Source organism: Urocampus carinirostris, chromosome 8, assembly GCF_059441175.1.
Source record: "Urocampus carinirostris isolate Australia breed hairy pipefish chromosome 8, RoL_Ucar_1.0, whole genome shotgun sequence".
NCBI lineage: Eukaryota > Metazoa > Chordata > Actinopteri > Syngnathiformes > Syngnathidae > Urocampus > Urocampus carinirostris.
Window position 1 is genome coordinate 42,181,231 of NC_142356.1, and position 20,674 is coordinate 42,201,904.

Genomic DNA, 20,674 nt, shown 5'->3' on the forward strand with positions numbered 1-20,674 from the left:
TAACCAAGAGAGATTCAGTTCAATGAAGGAGGTGTGCGTGTGGTAATGACTAATCGTGGGGGTTGCAAGGGGGAATCACGATAATCGCATACCTGTCAACTTATATGTTTTCCTCCTATTTTATGCTTTTTGATCTTTTCAAATTTTGTTCGTTGTTTAACAGTTTTTTTTACAAGAAAATCGCTTCTTTTTTTTTTTTTTAATACTGATCACGACTCTTAAAGAGATCATCTCAGTCACTAGTAGCATATGACAACATTATGGTTGATTGCTAATATTAGGTTTGTACTCGTGCTTAATTCCTTGAAAATGTTGATTTTCACGTGTTTTTACTTGTGGCCTTGTACCTCAACAAGTCTGCTTAAAAATGATGCCGACACTGCTTTCTGGTGGCCTCACTTTTCCATTGAATTTTTTCTTCACTCGTGATGAACTGCAGCTGTTATTAGTTTTAACAGCATTGTCCTATGAAGTGGCATCCCCCTCTATGGGTCGTGCCGAATTGAAAAGGTGCATGCAACACCTAAACAAGGAACTATGAACTATGAAATGTGAATTAGTGCAAGGATTACGTATCAATTGTGGATATTTGTACAGGCGATACAAAAGTGGTAAATTGCAATGGAAAGGAACTTCCTGCAACTGAAAATGTAAGCTAGATATTACTGTAATGTCTACCCAACACCTATACGGAAGGTGATTTGTCTGAAAAATAATTTACCTAAGATATAAAAATCATGTCTTGATGATTGCACATGCAAGATTAAAAATCGCATATGTAAATCACTGATATATTTTTGGCTTTCAAAATACATGATTCACACCGAATTTTTTATTTTAACAGTACCGGAGAATTGGTAAAATTGGCTTTAAAAGTCCTTAACGTATGCTTAAATTTGGCCATGAAAAAGGTGTTCGAACCCTGTGATATTGTTGCAGTATTCTACTTAGTCTTGCTGTAAGTAAATAGGTGCCGCGTTGTGTTTGTAAGGTTTATTACTTAATAAGGGGGATTGCTGTCAATAATCCGGGGAGTAATGGGCTGAGGTTGACGGGTATGAGATTGAGACGGTTGGTGATGCGTAAGCGTTTACTGTACACTTCAAATGAAACTTACCGTAACTTTAAATGAACCTACACAAACCTTTTACAGCACAATTTGTATTTTATTTTAAATTTTTGCATGTGGTAGTTTGCATGTGTGAACTTTACAAGCTGATGCTCGCGGTAAGCGGTAACGAGTGGTAGCCTCTGGGACTGCTTGTGACTTTGATTTTCTTTTGTATCAAAAACAAGATTTTACTTACAAATAAAAGTTGTATACCAAGACTCATGTTCAGAGTTGCTTATATTAATGAGCACCACTGTATTAGCGTGTTTACATCGTAAGCTTACGAACGCGACGAAAATGAGTGTCAGCCTCCTCTTTTCATGTTGTCGCGTTTTAACGGGTGGTGAATTATGACCCGGGTCTAATTGAAGTATTTAAGGCGTTTAAGGCAAGGAACAGAAGGTCATTACACGTCAAAAGTGAAGCCGGGGGTCGGTGTAAACAAAAGCAAAATTACGCAGCCTCCTCCTGTTTAAGACATCCTGATTTTATTCATGAATCCGCTTATGACCCTGAACTCCCCAATATGTGTGTGTTCACTTTGGGAGATGTGACTCTGTCACCTTCCTCTGGGCTCAGCCAGGTGTGAAAAGGCATTCTGTCAGACCTCCCTGCAACTGCACCTTCCTCTGTGAGTGCGCCAGGTTACTTTTTCAAGGATGTGTGTCCTGGTGCACCTGCTGCTGCTTACGGAAAATATTCACTGATATACTGATTGTGTTTCCAACACTATAAGGGGCACCAGATAAGGCGCACCATCCAAGTATATTGTCATATCTTTTTCATACATAAAGGCGCACCAAACAAAAAGGTGTATGAAATTGGGACATCAGTAAGAGTGTATTTTGTGTATATACACTTGCGGAATAGTCGTGCAATGACTCATCATTTGATTAGTGTCGCTAATCAAAATCGCAAAACATCGTTTGCATTAAATAGAAAAAAGTCCACTCCTCCCTCTTGTGCCACGTGTCTTTACTCTCCTTTCTCCGCTGCCTGAATCAATCATCTTTTCCTCAGTAAAATATTTTATTACTCCATCTCTGACATTGCGTGGTGGACCCCCTGGAAAGAAGTTTTTCACCCCCTGGGGGTCCATGCATTAGAGCTTATCTCAATATCAAACTTTTTATTCATGGTGCCAGAAACACTAATTTACATAGTGAATCTTGTTCTGCCTTCTAAAAAGTTAAACCAGAAGTTGGGATCCTATGGTTTGCTAGCTAGATGTGGGTGTTTTTATTAGTGCATGAATTTCCATGAAGCGTTCCAATTTTGATGAGCTCATCAAAATCAATGTCAATGTTGAGTTAGATGCTTGCATTCCCAAACAAAGTTGATCACTTGATAGTTTTGGTCCAGGATATAAAGGGCACAGTTTCAACTACAGTTCACAGTCGAGGTGTCACTCCAACAGACTCCCTTTTGAATGTCGCCAATTAATTCTTTAAATGTAAGCTCATTAATGTATGTTCATTGTTAAAAACAGGGTATGATTAAAAACCCACTGAACAAACTGTAAATACCCTAAACCTCTAGCTAAGCCCATAGAGGAATTTGATTGGGTTAGCGGTAGAGTTGGCCAAATCTCTCCACAAATAGTATGCTCCCCTTTCTCTAAGACTTTCCCATTGCGCTGAATGTGTGTTCTTTTTGTTTTTGTGACATTATTTTGAAACCATTATTTTTGAACGAAAATGGTAAAAATAAGCCTCAGCAATCTTAAGTGTGGGAAGGAGACAAATTTAAAGTGATATATTTGTTGATATGGGACACATACTCTGGCATTATTATTTCATAAATTTGATCAAATCATCAAACGTCACATAATAAAATCAAATGTGCTGAGAAAATCGTTTATGTCTAGAGAGCAGATTTGGCGGTTTTGCTTTGGAATATATGGTATGGCTCTCTCAAAAAAAATCCTAAATATTTTACTGTACACTTTTTCACGTGTACATCAACAACGTTGCGGTTTAATATGTGGATGTACGTAAAAGAGCTTTTATAGTATTTTGTTGACTGTGTTTCCTGTTTCTGTCTCTCGCAACATTATTGACGCACAGGTAAAGAAATGATTTAACCTATCAAGAGTTTCTGGGACTGTGAGTAAAAGTGTGTAAATGAGATGAGTTCTAATGCATTTTCGCATGTCATTCGAACCACTGGTGGTCTAGTGGGTAAATGTCGGCGCCCTCACCGGCGAAACCCAGGTTAGAATCCCGTCGCATGCAATCTATTGCATTGCTGGGAAGTGATGTTAAGCGATTGATCAATTATTGCGCGAATACGGCGAAATACCTTAAAACCATTGGAAAAAACATACTTATGAATACTTTATGCATTTCCAATCGTATCAACCGTCTGCAGCATATAAGGGCCACGGTAATGAGGCGCACTTTCAAATTTCTGGTTAATTTGGGTCCGTGTGCCTTATAGTCCAGAAAATACGGTACGCAGAGAATGTTCACGGATCCCTTAACCGCATGAGTCAATCAGGACTCAACTCTGGAGAGCCTTCTCCACTGTTGATGGTTCCTGGCCTGTTATTGGGTCGTGGCAAAGTTGGCACCCGTCCTTCCTTAATGTTGTGGGCCCATTTCTTTTTCGGTGTTCCTCTCCTCCTGCCCCCTTGGACTCTGCCCTGGAGAATTATCTTGGCCAGTCCTGATGAATTTGTGACGTGACGATACCACTAAAGTTTCTGTCTCCGCACAGTTAACACAAGTTCTTCGGAGGGTCCAATGTGCCCTCTGATGGTGTTGCTCACCGTTTCGTTTCTTTGAGTGGCAATTGCAGTAATACATCTCAAATATTTGAAGAAAAGATGCACTGAATTTTGAGAAGGTCCGTTTTGGTTCCTCCTTGATGTTTTTGGACACTGATTGATCTTGCTTGTCCCACTTTTTACTCTTCGAAGTAAAAATCATGCGGTGAGGTCAGAGGGAGAGACTAAGCTAATCGAATAAGGTTCGACAAGCATGGAGAAGAGAGGAAGACGTATAAATACTATAGGGCACAGTGCGCCTACCTCCTACACTTGAAACATGTACACAAACTTGTGCAAAAACAAAGAAAACATGAGAGACACGCTGACTTTTCAGCACCAATTCTTTTTCCTCCTGGGTTTTCAGCCGGAAAAAAAAAACACACACAAAAAAAGCATCGATGTTGCGATGACTTCATGTCTAAGGTGAGGTGAGCCCTGTTAAGCTACTTGTGGACGAGTCAGTGTACGACGCATTGCTCACTTCATTTTGAACACAAAAATGAGGGAAATGGAGAACACGGTCAAAATGGGAGTTTTGCCAAGCCTTTACCAACGACACTTTGTTTCCCTGCTTCACTGTTTTTTCAGACGGACTTTGAGTGATGTTTACATGCTAAGACTACAGAGCTAATACATTGTAGTTCCTCCCCCAAGTTGATTGTCTGGTTGTAGGCTATGTGCGAGGAGTTTAGTTTACTATTATGTTATTTCACCTTGGTTAATTTGTGAGTGTAACCCATTTGTTGCATATGACTGCAGAAACTACTGCATCATTATCTATTCCCTCCTACTCCTGGTTTCCTGTCACTCTTCACTGCCCTGTCCTTTAAAAGCTGATATACCCCAAAATATTTACCTGAAAAAAGGGGGTGGGGCAGGAGTGTACAGTGTTGCTACTACAGGTTCCATCCATCCATCCATTATCTGCACCGCTTATCCTCAGTAGGGTGGCAGGGGTGCTGGAGCCCATCCCAGCCACCTTCGGGCAGTGGGCAAGGGACACCCTGAACTGGTTGCCAGCCAGTCGCAGGGCACACAGGGACAGACAATTTGCTTGCTCATTCACACCCAGGGACAATTTGGGCTACTTCAGGTTATTTCTGTCAATATAACCAGCTATTTAACTCAAAGTACAATGAATTTGCTGGTTGGATATCACTTATACCTCTGTCTCACTTTGTTGACTGACAGGAATTTTAAACACTTTTTTAATTAGAAATAAAAAAATGATATAAAATCAGCGTTCAATCAGAGTCAAATTATAGGTCTCTAGATATGAATATCATTTTTTCAGCCATTTAGCAATCCCCCAAAAATGTGAAAATATACAGGGATCATACGGCTGCTTGAAATCCTTGAAAATGCTTACATTTTAATGTTGGGTTATCATGATTTGAAAAGTGCTTTAATTTTAGGTGGAGTGCTTGTGAATGCATGGAATTATTGCCATAGTTCCCAGCTGTCTGACTATAGACTATGCGTTAAATGAAAAAAAATATATATATAGTCTGCCCAAAATTTACGCCCGCGCAACCTCCTCTGGTGCAATTGCATTTCTCCTTTCCTAATGACTTGCGGCAGTTAGTATTAATTTGTCATGTAAAATGTTATCACCCCCTACGCAATCACACCCGAAAGGACATGTGAAGAGACCAAGATGCTGTAGAAATTGGAAAATTGGCTTTGAAAGTCCTTAAAAAGTGCTTTAATTTTGTCTCGAAAAAGGTGTAAAACCCTGAATATAGTAAATTCAAAAGATTGCTCTCATTTTACAAAAATAAAAATTTAAAAACAAGAAAATACCTTAAAATTAGATTAAGTAGAGTTTTTATTTTAAATGTATCTCATTTTTGTCCTTATAAACTTGTATTAAATATATATGCTTGCTAGAATTTTCGAAAGTATCGTCCTTGGAAAAACAGCTGACGGAATATGAACATGGTAATTTGTATCATTGCATTAGCATCATTTCAATTGCCAGACTTCAGGTGGTCAGATTAGAAATCAACGTGCAGGATATTCAACAATTTTAAACGTTCAGACAATTTGAAAAACGATGATTGGAAATCGCTAGCTGTCAAGTGCCTTTTGGTTGCAGATACTTTTTAAATGTTAAGTATTAAAGAATGGAGGTTTAAGGGCAGCTTTAGTAAATGTAAAGATCGTGCATAAATGCACGCACTGATTATTTGTTCCCTTTTTAGAGCCAGGACAATTTTGTGTGGAAGGCAACAATGAGGTCAAGACAGCATGAAACGATATTCTGTATATGAAAAGGACAACAATCCTCAGTGCTTTATAGTGGTGCAAGGATACTCCCTATCGGTAGTTTAAGGGATAACTGCCTAAGGACAGTTAAACTAATTCAAAAGTCCTCAGGCGCGTACTTTTTTCCTTTCTTAAATAGCTTTTTACTCCTCACGTTGCTTGTTTGAAGTCTGCTGACCTACGACCTTAATAAAGACAGACAGCAGAGCAAAATGAAGGCTGGAAATGCACATGTTGTTGTCTTTATTATAACATATGCTTATATATTAATTGTTCAGAACAAGAACAGACACGAGCACAATGGCGGGAGATGACAAAGAAACGAATGCAGATTTTTTTTTTAAATGCAGGGAAAAATAAGAAACTTAAAGAGATAGACGCACGTCGGGACTACAAAGAAGACTCCAACGCTATTTTACCCTAACACAAAAGGGGATTGACTTTAATGATGAAATCAAAGAGATCAAACAAGAACTAAACGCTTTGTCGGAAATAAAGAGCAAAGGCATCATACTTAGAAGCGGAGAAAGAGAAATAGAAGAAGGGGAAAAATGTACACGCTATTTTTTTAAAAAGAATTATGAGCAAAAGTGAGGGGCTTTTTGAACTCCGAAACAAAAACGGGCTTATAACAAAGGAAAGTAGTGAAATAACCAAATTAGTCAAAGACTACTACAAAAAAATTATATGAAAGGAAAGAAACACATGAGAATGAAATGGGGCATGTATTAGATTATATCTCAAGATCAGTGCGTCAAGACCCCTTTTTAGCATCGGATTTTACACAAGACCAACTGGATGATTGCATAAAGAATTTTAAAAAAGGAAAATCACCCGGGTAGGACGGGCTCAGCCTCTAATTTTATCGGACTTTTTGGGATATTTTAGCACTGGATCTAATAACTGTTTTTAACTAATTTTCCAGTCGATACAACATGCCAGACAGTTTCAGAATAGAAATAGTGACTCTATTGCACAAAAAAGGAGACAAAACTGACTTAAAAAACTGGCGACCCATAACTGGACTGTAAACTCTTCAGCAAGCTTCTAGCAACACGTATGTCTGTAGTCCTAGGAGACTTGGTTGATCCGGACCAAACCTGTGCCATCGTAGGAAGGAAGATCAGCTACAGTCTCTTGCTGATCCGTGACACCATCTGTTATGCGAGAGACAGAAACATGCGACTAGTGGTCCTAAACCTAGACTTTGAGAAAGCCTTTGATCGAGTTTCGCACAAATACCTCTTCAGGGTACTGCAAAAATGTGGTTTTCTCCCAAAATACATCAAGTGGGTGGGACTGCTGTATCGAGATATCTACAGCAAATTCATGATTAACGGGAATTTATCGGAAGCAGTAGAGATCAACTGCGGTGTACGTCAGGGTTGCCCTTTATCTCCCCTATTCTATGTTCTTTGCATAGAACCCTTGGCACAGATTTTAAGAAAAGATAGAATTTTCGAAGGGATCAATATCCCAGGAAGTGGGTGACAAATTACTAAGTGTGTTTTGTACATGGATGATTATAATATTTTATGTACTGACCTCTTATCCGTTAGAATAGCCCTTGACTTGATTGACCTGTTTAGGAGAATAGAATAGAATAGAATAGAATATACCTTTATTGTCATTGTTACAAATGGGCTAACATATTGTGACAACGAAATTGGGCATGACACTCCAGTTTTACACATAGTGAGGGTATGAGCAAGAAGATAAAGGAACAGAGAAGATAATGTTATAAAACAAGGGGAATAAGGCTATAGTTATAATTTACATGGTATTTACACAGCAATGTCAGCATGTGGGATGTTACATACAGGGTTGTCGTGATAACGTTGTATCGAACGGTTGTGCAATATTGCATTTGGTGCAAAGTCATCATGGTGCAAAATAGTCCGCATATACATTGGTGCAAGCATAGACATCATAGTGCAAAAAAAGGAAATGGTCAGACATTGTGCAATTTGAGCATTAAACGTAGTGCAGTCGACATGTGCAAGAACAAGACTTGAGTAACATTATATTCGTATGAGGTAGTGTTGGCACGAGTTTTCAGTTTTTGTGCGGTGTCTGTTGAGCAGTGAACAAACATAGTGCAGACAGCATGTACGTGAGTACCATTTTACATACGTGTGAGGTAGTATTTTGCAACAGTTTTCAGTTTTTTGTGCGGTGTCTGTTTAGGGTGGTAATGGCTGTGGGGAAGAAACTGTCTCTGAGTCTGTTCGTTTTTGCTTTGTGTGACCTGTAGCGCTTGCCGGAAGGCAGCAGGTCGAAGAGATGGTGGCCGGGGTGAGAAAAGTCCTTGACGATGTTTTCTGCTCTGCTGAGGTAGCGAGAGCAGGCAATGTCCTCCAGACTGGGCAGAGAGCAGCCGACGATTCTCTGGGCTGTTTTTATGATCCTCTGGAGCTTTTTCCTGTCTGCTGCTGTGCACCCCGCATACCACACCGTGATGCAGTATGTTAGGATGCTCTCCACTGTGGCTTTGTAGAAAGACACCTGCAGCTGCTGTTTTAGGTTATTTTTCCTGAGCAATCTCAGGAAGTGCAGTCGCTGCTGGGCCTTCCCTACCACCGCTCTGGTGTTTGCAGACCAGGAGAGGTCGTCGGAGATGTGCACGCCCAGAAATTTGAACGAGTGGACTCTCTCTACGCAGTCTCCTTTTATGATGAGTGGTGCTGGATTCCTGCCATTCCTTCTGAAATCCAGAATCAGTTCTTTTGTTTTTGTTGTGTTCAATATGAGGTGGTTTTCCGAGCACCACGTTGAAAGTGACTCAACCTCATCCCTGTATGCCGCCTCGTCCCCTTCAGAGATGAGGCCGATCAAGGTGGTATCGTCAGCGAACTTAATAATAGTGTTTGTGGGGTGGGTCGGTGAGCAGTCGGAGCTGTAGAGGGTGAAAAGCAGGGGGCTCAGTGCACAACCTTGGGGGGAGCCAGTGTTCAGTGTTAGGGTGGGAGAGACGTGGGTACCGAGTTTCACCGACTGTGGGCGGTTGGAGAGGAAGTCCATTATCCAGTGGCAGATGGAGGGAGAGAGTCCTAGGTGTGCAAGTTTCTCCACCAGGATCTCCGGGATAATGGTGTTGAAGGCTGAGCTGAAGTCCAGGAAGAGCATTCTGACGTAGCTCCCCCGGTGGTCCAGGTGTTTCAGCACGGTGTGAAGTGCTGTGTTTATGGCGTCGTCAGTGGAGCGGTTTGCCCTGTAGGCAAACTGGTGGGGGTCCAGTGTGAGTGGCAGGGAGTTTTTGATGTGCCGGGACACCAACCTCTCGAAGCACTTCATGACCACAGGCGTGAGAGCTACAGGCCTGTAGTCGTTGAGGCTTTCCACTGCTGACTTTTTGGGGACGGGAATGATGGTGGAGGTTTTGAGGCAAGGTGGGACGGTCGCCTGTGACAGGGACCGGTTGAAGATGGTGGTGAAGACCCCAGCCAGCGGATTGGAACAGTCCCTGAGTACCCTCCCTGGTACTCCATCCGGGCCAGTTGCCTTCCTGGGGTTTATGGTATTCAGCGCACGCCTGACTTCGTGCTCCTGAAATGTGAGGGAGTTGCTGCTGGTTGTTGATGGGTGTGATGTGGCTGTATGTGGCCTACCAGCTTCAAAGCGAGCGAAGAACTGATTAAGGTCCTCAGCTAGTGAAGCCTCAGCCTCAACAGTTGCCAGGTTGTGGCCTCTGAAGTTGGTGATGTGTTGGAGGCCCTGCCACATCCTCCTCGGGTCATTTCCAGCGAAGAGGTGCTCGATCCTCCTTGTGTAGGCTGATTTTGCTTCCTTGATGCCTCTCTTCAGGTCAGCCCTGGCCACCCCGTAAAGAGCCTTGTCTCCAGACCTGAAGGCGGTGTTGCGGTGTTTGAGGAGGGTGCGCACCTCGCTGGTCATCCAGGGTTTTTGATTTGGGTAGTTTTTGACTTTTTTATATACTGTGACTTCATCCGTGCAGTAACGGATGTAGGATAAAACAGTGTCAGTGAATTTCTGGAGGTCATGGTGTTCAAATACCTCCCAGCAAGTTTGATCAAAACAGTCCTGCAGCTTGGAGAGGGCTCCCTCAGGCCACGTTTGTATTGTCCTCGTTACAGGTTTTGTTTTCCTTCGGATGGGGGTGTATGAGGGGGTAAGGGATAGGCATATGTGATCCGAATTTACTAGGTGGGGGAGGGGGGAAGCTTTGTATGCGTTTTTGATGTTGCTGTAAACGCGGTCCAAAGTTTTTTCACCCCTTGTTGCACAGTTCACATGTTGATAGAATTTTGGAAGAACAGTCCTTAAACATGCATTATTAAAGTCGCCAGCGATAATGAAAGCTCCGTCGGGGTGTGCAAGCTGTTGAATGTTTATGGCAGCGAGTAGAAGGTTTAGGGCGTCTGGGTCAAGGCTCAATAGAGAAAAGACACAAGTGAAGTTTTATGGACCGAAAAGGCAGGACTCCCACTGACTGTGTTAAAGACAGACCAGAAAATTCTAGGGATAAAATTCAATGCGAATGGAAGAGGCGAGACCAACTGGGATGATGCGACAGAAAAAGTTAGGCGCAAAGACTTAGTTTTTGGAGCCTAAGAAAACGGACAATAGAGGGGAAGGTCCTAATCATCAAAGCGATCATCCTCCCATTACTTTTATCAATCAGTTTAGTTTTTATGCCCAAAAGAAACGTGCTTTTACAACTGGACCGAGCCATCTTTCACTTTATCTGGGGATCAAAGTGGGAAAGGATAAAGAGAGATGCAATGAAAAGGAAAAAGGGGGGACAGGGGTGCCTGACCTCCAGCTCTTCCTGGTGAGCAAATATGTCTCCCTCCACTTCTAAAACGCTGTGGGCCAACCAACAACCTGAAAAGTCAAGCGATGACTTGGTTCTGGATGGGCTCGTACTTGCGGAAGCTAAAACTTGTACCAAACAATCACTTGATACCAGTGTCCCTTAACTTGCCACCAACACATCTTTTTATTTTCGGGACTTTTTAAAGAAATTTGATTTAGAAACACAAGAATGTCACACTTTACAAAACCACAGGGCCATTATTGCTATTGTGCAGGAGCGAGCAACAGTGAGTCCTGTGAGGGGGCTTTCATGGATGGTGCCTCATGAGGTTCTCTAAGTCAGAGCCGTCATGCACCACAGAGGAATGTCAGCGATTTTGACTTGCCCTCGACCTGGCTGTGGCGCCCAGGAGTCGGTGAGGCAACTTTTTGGGGAGTGCAGCGCTGCTGAGGACCTCTGGGCAATAGCCGGCCACCTAGGAAAATTCCCGGACTTGCCAGCAGGGGAGGTCCCTGACGAACAGTACGTGCTTTACGGGGTGAGTCGGTCGAAAAGGTCACAGAACGACTTTGGCAAGGACTGGCTCACTCTCGCCGCCATCAAAGATGCCATCTGGACCTCCAAAAACCTGCTGGTGAGGAGGTGGCTGTGCTACGAATGGCTGCAGATACCGTACAATCTGGAAGCGGCAAGCCTAGGACGCAGCCATAAAGAAGAATCATCTTCACCCACCCAGAGGAGGGAACCGGAGCTCCACTGTGGGGGTCCCGGCAGCAACGGCCTGGCTATTCGGGTGGTTGTGGAAAGTAGAAGCAAGAAGGGAGGGGATCCATCTGAGCATCCCTGGCAGAGGACTGGAGGATGCTGCTTGGGAGGACAGAGCTATGCCCCTGCACAATAGTATTGCCCTTTACACATTAGTTAGCTTCTGTTAAAAGTGTCGCTAAAAATTGTTCAATCCTCATATTGTTAGAATATGATATAATGAAATTGTGAATATATTTAATTGCGTTTAAAAGTGTCGATTAAACCTCATATTGTTGGAATATGATATAATAAAATTGTGAATGTGATTAATTGCTGTTAAAAATGTCGATAAAAATTGTTCAAACGTCATATTGTTAGAAAACCATACAACGAAATTTTGAATATGCTTAATTTGCTGTTAAAAGTGTCAAGAAAAATTGTTCAAACCTCACATTGTTTATTTGCTGTTAAAAAAGTCAATAAATTTGTTCAAACAAAAAAAGAACAGACCTGACACCCAACGATAGACACACAATAAAATAAATTTTACTTATCCACGGCAATAAAGATAATTTTATTAAATTTAAAAGTATAACATGACAAGATATAAAAAAGTATTAGGCTGGATAGTTAATGAACTGGCTTAAATTGCTCTTGCATTATAAAATGCATGATAAAAAAAAGACAATATAAATAAATGAATAGAGTCATTAAAGGCATAGTGACTATAGTCGGTTCAGTGTCGAATTTATGTCGTCTTTCAATGAAAGGCAATTCTGTCTCCCCTTTTTCGCGCTCAAGCTGCATGGCTGCATGGTTACTTGGTGTTTAAGCCCCCCTAGTGGTCACTTGGAATACTGCATACGAATGCTCGGGATTAACTACTTGCACGTGTGTTTTTAAAAGATTTAACAATTTTCAAAGTTTTTGTATTTAATACATCATTCTCCTTTTGCACAAGTAAGAATTAAATTAAGGGGTTTAGGTTTGTATTAAATATGTTTTATGTTGAAGCACCTTTCAGGATAGGTCGTCATACACAATATAAAAAGGTGCTATCAATAAAAACAAACATAAAAATAAACAATTGATACAAAAAATCTTGTAAAAAAAATAATTAAAAAAGGGGTCTTGTGTGCCAGTTTATGATCGATGGGCAAGTCTGAAAAGGTGGGGTGGCAGAATTACGGAGGCCAGGTGATAGTAGGTTAGACTTATAAATGTACTATTTTACGCTTATATGAGCCACATATGTTTACTAGTAAGGTGCGTTTTATTCAAAATTTTAAAGAACATAACAGGGTTGGTTTGATTTCATCTGGCCCACAATTTGAAAGTAAGTGTGTAGACACAGAAAATATTAATGCCTTATAGTAAACAGCAAATTATGACAACATTCTAATGAATACTGTTGGGGAATATATATATATATATATATATATATATATATATATATATATATATGGAACAAACCCAAAGTACATGCTTTTTTTCTTATTTATTTCCGTTGCACTTCATTAAATAAAGAACTTTTATCACTATTCAAATTTTCAAAGACGTTCCTGTATATGGCTCCTACTTTGCGGAAATTCGCTAAATATGGAACGGATTCATTTTGAAAATAAGGGGAATACAGTATTTTTTTCTTCCATTATATTTTGGCCAGAAATGCATGCCGACACACCGCCTTTTTTATTTGTATAAGTGTTTTTTGTTTTTTTTAGTGGGGCATGCTTTGTACGTGACAATGCAACCACACACGCATACACACTTAAACTCACACAAGCATTAGCTGCTGCGTTATCATGGGTCTTGCAGGCTTTGCAAGTCTTTGTGCCTTTCCGCTTTGCTGGATGGTTTCGATTTTGTGCAAGGTGTATGTCGATTGGCAGAGATGCCGAATAGGAGTTTTACTTCCTGACCAGATATCAAGGACAGAATCTGTCATCGTCAGGAAATACCAGGGAATCATCAGACTACCAGTTTGTATTTTTCACCACGTTTATTTACGCGCACTGACTTGTGTTTTGAAGCCGTCCTCTATGGAAGTGTTTCTCAACCAGTGTACTATAGAAAATTGCTTAATTTAAACTTTGGAAAAAAAGCACGCACTGTATTGTTGCTTTGTCCCAGTTATCAACCTAGTTACTGTAATATTCCTCCATATCAGTAGGTGGCTGCAGATTACTATTTTATTTCCTTGAAATAACAAATATCTGGCCATAAGACAGCACAGGGCAATAGACTGTTATCCCTTGTGTATCGCTGTTTACGGGAATTGGAACTCCCCTTTGATGTGCAAAATCCACAAAGTAGCTAACCCTCCCTTGTTAACAACATGCGCTCAGCCAGCCCCCAAATACTCGACCAGGGCAGATGGGTTGTGGCCGCACAGGTGCAGTGGATTTAAGGCAGAAAGAACATAAAAACAGCCGCCAGGCATGACACAAATTTGCTCTCTCAGCAATAGTTGATCAGATGATGGATCGCGACCACAATCTTTAATTTCATTTTTGGCGGGACAGAACAGCACGGCTACCGTTAGAAGTGTTTTCTGACGGTCCTCGCTAGCAGAAATAGTGGACTAGACAGTGGATTTCAGCAAAAGCGGCACGCTTCCCGATAAAAGTACCTTCTGCCGGTCCTCGCTTGCAGAAATATGGGATGTATCTTGGCCTTCACATGTTCACTTCATTTTAAGTATTGGCAAAAAAAGCCACCAAGCCTGACAAAAATGCCTTCTGCCAATCCCTGATTGAAGCAGTATGCAATCATGGATAATGGATCGTGCAACAAAAAAGAGATGCAAGGTCCAACAAAAATGCGTTCAACCAGCCCTCAGCATATCGAGGATATAATATTGTGTGATATTTTTCAACCCGCAACACATTCAGGCTGCGAAATAAGATTAGTAAAGTAGCGAGGGATTACATTATTTAAGATTGAACATAGTAAAAACATATATTTGTCCCACTGGCATATTAGTTTGCTCCTTTTAAAATTTATTTTTCTTGAAAAATATGGATAACGGGGTTGAAAATCAAATCAAATCGCGATTTACAGCCAAATTATTGACAAAAATAACCTGTATTTTATCCTGAGCCACGGTTACCACAAATTATAAGAAAACTGTATATTATCTATTAAAGTCAACATGATCATTTAAGGGGACCGTGTGTTATTCAGCGCCTCCTAGTGGTTAAAAATAAATTAGTAAAAAAAAACATTTAAGAATTAGCATACACAAACTTCACATAACACGTGTTTTTTAATACACAAATGTCGAGAAATTTTCATCTATTTGCCATAGTCAAAAGGCTCAGCTAGAGGGAGCCAACATCATCTTGCTGCCACAAGTACCCTAAAACTTTAAAAAGGCTGGGCAAAAAAATGAAAAGACAAATGGTGCATTTTGGTCACTTAGTTTGTATTCTTGTTTGTGTTTCCAACACTTGTTTTTCGGTTGCACTGCACTTCTACTGCACAAGCATACATACATGTCCCTTGAGAAAGAACAAAAAACAGACATTGTTTATTTTTATTTTTGACTAGAGATATTTTTAACCCAAAAAATACCCTGACTTTAAAAAGGATGTGAAACACTCCTTAATGTTTGCCCAGTCTCCTAAATGCTGCACTAACATATGCAAAACCGCTCTGTATCCCCGTCCCACTTCATCCCGCCCCCTTACGTACCTATCAGGTTGTGTGTGTGTTTGTGTGTGTTTTGCTTCCGATTGTGGTCTGTAGCTGTCTAAGCTTTGTGTTGGCCAAAGGATTATCACGGCTTTGCCACCAGCAGCCAAGCAAAGACCTGAGGAGAGTGAGGCTTAAAGAGACAGTGTTGTAGTGTCCGTACAACTGTGGGAACACGCCGTGCATGTGTGGGTGCGCACGAGAGGTCAGGCTTGGCTGCTCAGATGTGTCGACACAGCCGAGCCTTTTGGGAGCTCACGGTTTTGTGCCATCTATCCCAAAGTGCGAATTCTGGCGCTTGTCTTTTTACCGAGCGGCTCAAGTACGGACGCTTGGCAAAGTCCTCGTGCCGTCTCAGCAGGAAGTGGATCTTATTGTTCTTGCTGCCATTGAACTCTGACTCAAGCTGGGCTCCCATGCAGGGATGTCGAGTAAATGGAAAGGGTAGTTAAGGCCAATTGTGATTTGTGGATTTTGTGTTGGATGAACAGGGTTCCCGCAGATCCTTGAAAAGTCTTAAAAGGCATTGGAAAAATCATTTTAAAAATAAGGCCTTAATTTGCATTCAAATGTCGTCAATTTTATTTTTGAAAGTCTTAAAAATGTTAACATATTAATATTTTTTAATTGTTGTCTTTAATTATTCACCAATTTACTTTAGTGGCAACTTTGTGTCATCACAAGAATGGAACCATTAAAACGTTGATGTGGTTTTAGTCGCATCTTTCAGAGAAGACGCATGTCTTAAGTCTACCCTCAATGCAAATTGCAACTTCGGACCTACTTTGGACCATGGGAAAGTGTACATTTAATGATAATTGGCTGTCTGACCAACATTTTTCACAATGGCTTCAAGCTATGCTAGGTAATGTGTACAAGGCACAATGTATTGTGTGCAAGAAATATTTGTGTTTTTTTTGTTTTGTTTTGTTTCAAGTTTAAAAAAGTCAACCAACAAAAAAAAAATCCAGTAACAGAGCAAACAACTCACATACCAAACACTCAACCAAATATTGATAAATTAATATTATTCAAACAAACCAACAAAAAAATTAACCAACAGTCAATCAACCTAACGGTCTGTCAACAAAACACCCACCCACTCAACTAACAAACCAACTCAAATCAACCAACACTGCAACCAAAAGTCAACCAACCTACCCATTAAATATCAAACAACTAACCAAATTAAAAGTCAGTCTACCAAAAATACAATAACAAATCACGCAAACAAGCAACCAACTTACCCAAAATAAGTTAAACAAAAACAACCACTAAAAAATTACTAGAAATGAGGTAACACATCAAACAACTAACAATACTACAACATAACTAAATATTTATCAACCAACAAATACATCAACCATCCAACCATAAATAGACCTAACAGACAGCAAACACAAACCAACTAACCAAGCCAACTAAAATCAACAGAACAATCATACAACAAGACAACAAACAGTAAACCAAACAAACAAAAATAAACTAACAAATGAAGTAAACCAGCAACTAAAAATCAACTAATAGATGAATCACTTGACAAACCACTCACACAACCAAATACTGCGCAACCAACAAGTCAAGTCACCTTTATTTATACAGCCCTTGATCACAAAATGTCTCTAAGGACTGCACAGGCTACAATTACGCCATCTCCTGATCTGAAACTGACATGCCGGGAATGAAAAACTCAAAAATTAGAAACATCAAAACACACAAGTGGTAACCCCCCTTACACGATGACCAGGCTACAATAGATGTTGGATTCTGTAACAATACACAAAACATACTCAACATCAATAAAAACACATAGATAATAAGTAAAATGGTCCAAAAGGTCCATGACAGCTCCGAAGCATTTTCCCATTTCAACCAGCTGGTCGATGCAGATGATGACATGCTTCAGGTCCAGGTGCTGTTCTGCTGACTCATCACAATGCGTCCTTTTCCCTCTTTTCACCACCAACCAGGCAGCCGGAAAGGACAGAAAAGATAGACTAACAAACCATCCAACTGTAAATAAACAACCAGCCAACAATCAACAAAACTATCAATAAGACCAACCAAGAGTCAACTTATAAACCAAAAACCGACCTTCTAAAACTCAATATATCCAAACGTAATAGCAAGTACAACAAAGCAACCAACCCAACTACAAACCCAAAATCACTTAACCAAACAACACCCAATGTAAAATCACGCAACTTACAAGCTACCCCAAAACTAACCAACACAATATCAAGCAACAAAAATTAGGCTAACTGAACAAACGTAATTGAATCAAACATTTACCAAGCAAAAACTGATCAACCAAATTTACTGTTGTTTATGTTTAACAGTGACCGTTTTTAAGCATTAAAATATCATGTCCATAGCATCTGTTATTAGTTTTACGTAAAAAAACACTAAGACCGAAAGAATCAACCCCTCTGCTGTTAGCAAGAAAAATCCTCATGATTGTGAGTGTGGGAGGGACCAAAAGGGGCTGCGGGGATCGACCTGCTGGATCCCAGCAGGTCGAGATAACACAATCCCAAGGTCAGAGTTGCAGCGACACAGAAAGACCTACACCCAATTTACATCAGCGCTAAATAGGACTAGGGCCATGGGGCGGGTGGTTCTCTATTGGGGGGGGGGGCAGTGAGCTTTTTTGCTGTGTGTGTGTGTGCAATTGGTCCGTGATCTCCTGGCCTTTGTGATGGAGATGGGCCCGGCCGGTCTGACCCGATAATGACGCCACACTCTAATAGCATTCATCCTTTCTCCCGCAAAACTACTCGAGCGTAAAAGAGAGAAGGTGGGGGAGTTGGGAAGAGGCTGCTAACGCTAGCTAAGCTATGTTGGAAGAAATATGCACCAGGAAAAAAAAAAACGCAATCTGGGAATTAGAGAATTGGTGCTACTTTTGTGTGTGTGTGTGTGTGTGTGTGTGTGTGTCCGCGCGCATGTGTGTGTGTGCGCCTGCGCGCGTGCGTGCACATCAGCAGTAAATACACATGTGCTTTATCAGGTGTATATTTATTTTGCGCACTGAAGCGTGCAAGGCTTTCAGAGCCTCGGGCCCATCGGGGACCGAGACCCCGCGACACTTACTTATCATGCGGGGTTATTACAGGCGTCCACCTATACCCTCGCTAATCAGAGGTATATATCGGCGCCCATATTCACCACTGAGGCTGGTGTCAATAGCATGGGAATGGCAGGAGAAACTAAAAGGTTAAAGCGCATTGTTAGCATCAGGGCAATTTTAAGAAAGTGTTTCTGAATGTTAAACCGTATTTCAATTGTGTGTTTAGACCAAGAGCGGCCCTCCTGTGAAGTGGGAAAGGCCGAATAAAGGCAGAAAACCCATCTACTGCTTCAACTGCTCTCGAAAAGGACACCTTGGATATGTGAGTGGTACTCTGTGCCCAATATTGCATCCTTGTTGTTTTGGTGCATAGTGGCACTTTGTTCAATTTAAAAACACCGAATTTCTGGGTAGTAAAGTATTAAAAATAACCTTGTCTTGGCATTTGTTTTTAACAAATTTTGACCCCCATTTTTCCTCAAGCTGGGCAAAAAGCAGCTGATGATTATCTGGGCTGTCTTCATGACTCTGTAAATAAAGCAATGAATAAATTAATGAATGTTTAAAAAATGAATACAACATAATCCATCAATGAATACAAATAAATGGAAATAAAAACATCCATCCATCCATTATCTGCACCGCTTATCATCAGTAGGGTCGCGGGGGTGCTGGAGCCCATCCCAGCTATCTTCGGGCAGTGGGCAGGGGACACCCTGAACTGGTTGCAGGGACAGACAATTCGCTCACTCATTCACACCTAGAGACCATTTGGACCAGCCAATTAACCTAACATGCATGTTTTTGGAATGTGGGAGGAAACTGGAGTGCCCGGAGGAAACCCACACAAGCACGGGGAGAACATGCAAACTCCACACAGGAGGTTCGATCTCATGACCTCAGAACTGTGCCGCACACGCGCTAACCACTGCTCCGCCGTGCTGCCAGGAAATGAAAACTGTATAAGTATATTTCAAAGAATAATAAATGTAAAATAACTACAAATGAAGAAAACTGTACAGACGCCATACCTGCCAAGTACTCCGGTTTTGCCGTAATGAGTACGGTTTTCTTTAACCCACTATGGTGTTACGGTTGGGTCACATAAACTACGGTTTTCCCTTTAAAAAAAATAAAATCGTAAAAACATTCCACCGCAAGATGGAGACAAAGTACCATTTCAAACAACGCCTATATCAGCACTGCAAGTCGTCACTGCGCGAGGTTTATTTTTGGCTCAATTGGAGCACCGTAATTGGCAGCGGGAATAGAGGTCATGGAGTCTACTGGAGAAGTGCATAAAATTGTGAAACCGAAATGAAAATAACAGTGATTTCGTGAAGAATATTACAAAGCTTTCCCTTGAGTAATTATCAGATCGAGAAAAGGTGAAAATTACGCCAACTGCACACTGTGTAGACAAGACTTTTCTGTGGGTCATGGAGGAATTAGCGACGTTAAAGACCACGTGGAAACAAAACAACACAAATCAAATGCAATTGACAGTAAGTCCAGCGGCAAAATCTCCACTTTTTTTGTCACCCCAACCGATTCTTTGGACGTCATAAATGCTGAAGTGTTATTTACTGAAGCGACCATTGAACATGGTGTTCCAATCGCTATGGCTGACCACATGGGACCGCTATTCAGGAGAATCCTTCCCAATTCTAAGATCGTTAAAAAATATGCTTGTGAGAGAACGAAACTGCTTTTCAGCAAATACAAATTTTGTTTGTTTGTTGCTTAAATATGTGCTGAAGTCAGTTAAGTGAAATGGAGAATTTCTAAGATGAACATTGTTTTCCAATGAAGTTGGCATGAAAACTCAGTTTGGTATTTGTGCATGTTTCAGGGGTGCACAATGAACAGGATGTTCAAGGAGGTCGTCGTAGCCAAGCCCTTTATCTCCTATTACGACACCTATGCAGACATCAGAAACAGACAAGACATGCTGGTTCACAAAGTTAGAGGTTAGTCGAATGGGAAATGAAAGTATCGGACATTTGTAAAACGGTAACCATATACTGTAGACTCCCCGGATACAACATAAATCCATTCCAACCTGCTCTTTTTATTAAATGTTTAAATTTGCACAGAAAAATAACAAAATGCATCAATTTATGTAAAAACATTGCACGTGATTTTGCCAGGGATCTTTTGTTATATTTTATTTTTATTTTTCTAAAATAAAAGATAATAGTTAAAAAAAAATCTACTGGCTGTTTTGGTCTTAGG

General features: G+C 40.9%; 1 protein-coding gene across 1 annotated transcript in view; it reads left to right on the plus strand.

Moving 5' to 3' along the window:
• The window catches only part of zcchc7 (zinc finger, CCHC domain containing 7), a 103,120-nt gene that overhangs the window by 76,871 nt on the left and 5,575 nt on the right, over nucleotides 1–20,674 (plus strand). Inside the window, exons 8-9 of the mRNA XM_088342750.1 lie at nucleotides 18,666–18,761; nucleotides 20,292–20,409. Of these exons, the coding sequence (XP_088198876.1) occupies nucleotides 18,666–18,761; nucleotides 20,292–20,409 (214 nt within the window). The remainder of the gene's footprint in view (nucleotides 1–18,665; nucleotides 18,762–20,291; nucleotides 20,410–20,674) is intronic.